At 31.7% G+C, this 1336-nt stretch overlaps 1 protein-coding gene across 1 annotated transcript in view; it reads left to right on the top strand.

The window, feature by feature from the left end:
- Positions 1–1336, top strand: part of CCHa1 (neuropeptide CCHamide 1) — a 22186-nt gene that overhangs the window by 18588 nt on the left and 2262 nt on the right. The window contains exons 3-4 of the mRNA XM_018025562.2: positions 771–806; positions 897–1110. Of these exons, the coding sequence (XP_017881051.1) occupies positions 771–806; positions 897–1110 (250 nt within the window). The remainder of the gene's footprint in view (positions 1–770; positions 807–896; positions 1111–1336) is intronic.

The following is a 1336-nucleotide window of genomic DNA, read 5'->3' as shown; positions in this document are numbered from 1 at the left end:
AAACTAATTTTTTACGTGACATTAATTGACCTTTTCATTATCTATCCTCCTTTGGTCTCCAAAATGTTTGCAACAGAAAACTTAGCTCTACGAGAAGTGGAATAGCGCTGCTGTGCATAAAATTAAAAGAATAAAGGATTTGAACAGAATTATTTTTAGACTCATTTCAATGATTCCAGAAATAGGACTATTGTTCAAAATTTAATACATTAATATACGTAAATTAATATAAAAGGAAGAACACTCAACAATAATTGTTTTGGACTCAATATGTTCGTACGAATAAAAGTAATTAATAAACATCATCTGTATGAAATAAATTAATTTTTATTGTGGTTTAAGACAAGGCAAGGATACTCGATAAAGTGAGATAATTGCAGTACTTTATACTTGGAAGTAACTAAAAATGGAATTTCAAAATGTGAATATCGATTATACAAATCAGGATTTAGATCAAGACTACTTGAAAGCATAAATGAACTGATATATAATATACAGTGATTCCATTAATATGCGGACACATTTCAAAATGGATTAACATTTTTAGTACTGGATCAAAGAACTTAATTTTCTATGGAATATTATAGGGCTTACTTTACTATAGAATGTATAACAAAACAATTAAAAAAAATCGCTATTCGTTGAAGTCTCGAACGAAAAAGTAAAGGACATGATTTTTAACTTTTTTAGTAGAGTCTGTAATAAAAATTTGAAACATCTCGTTTGCAGGAGTTTCTGAACATGTGTATTATATTTATTATTTATTTCAGGCTCTTGCTTAAGCTATGGGCATGCCTGCTGGGGCGGTACGTTAAAAATATTCCTTAAGCATGAAAGAACTATTAATAAACAAGCGTCCCAAGCTTTTATTACTTAATTTATTTTTATTATCGTAGCTCACGGAAAACGCAGTGAAGTAAATCTAACTCCGTCGAAAGGAATGATTATTATGCAAGAAGCTGCAGCTCCTTCGAATAATGAACGGACACTATCTCGTATAATTGATCAACTGTCCCACAAATTTAAAGGAGAATCGGATAAACTATACAAAATTAATTTCCTGTCCGATCTGATCAATGCTGGACTTACAACTGACGGCGAAACCACTTCGTAAGATTACGTAGAGAATAAAAGTATACGTATGTTAACGCTGTAAATCAATTTTATAGTAGAAACAGGGTCGTTCACTAGACCTCGTATATTCACACCTCGATTTTCGTCGTTATTATTATACATAGCAAAGAGAGTTTATATGTAATGTTGAATAGTTTCGAGACAGCGGCGGATTAAGACCAGTGGGAGCCCTAAGCGGTAAAAATTTCGAGGTCTACTAAAC

The sequence above is a fragment of the Ceratina calcarata genome, unplaced genomic scaffold (genome assembly GCF_001652005.2).
Source record: "Ceratina calcarata isolate Rehan_Ccalc_2016 unplaced genomic scaffold, ASM165200v1 scaffold358.2, whole genome shotgun sequence".
Taxonomy (NCBI): domain Eukaryota; kingdom Metazoa; phylum Arthropoda; class Insecta; order Hymenoptera; family Apidae; genus Ceratina; species Ceratina calcarata.
Note: the sequence above shows the minus strand (reverse complement) of the source record. Positions and strands in the feature narration are given on the sequence as shown.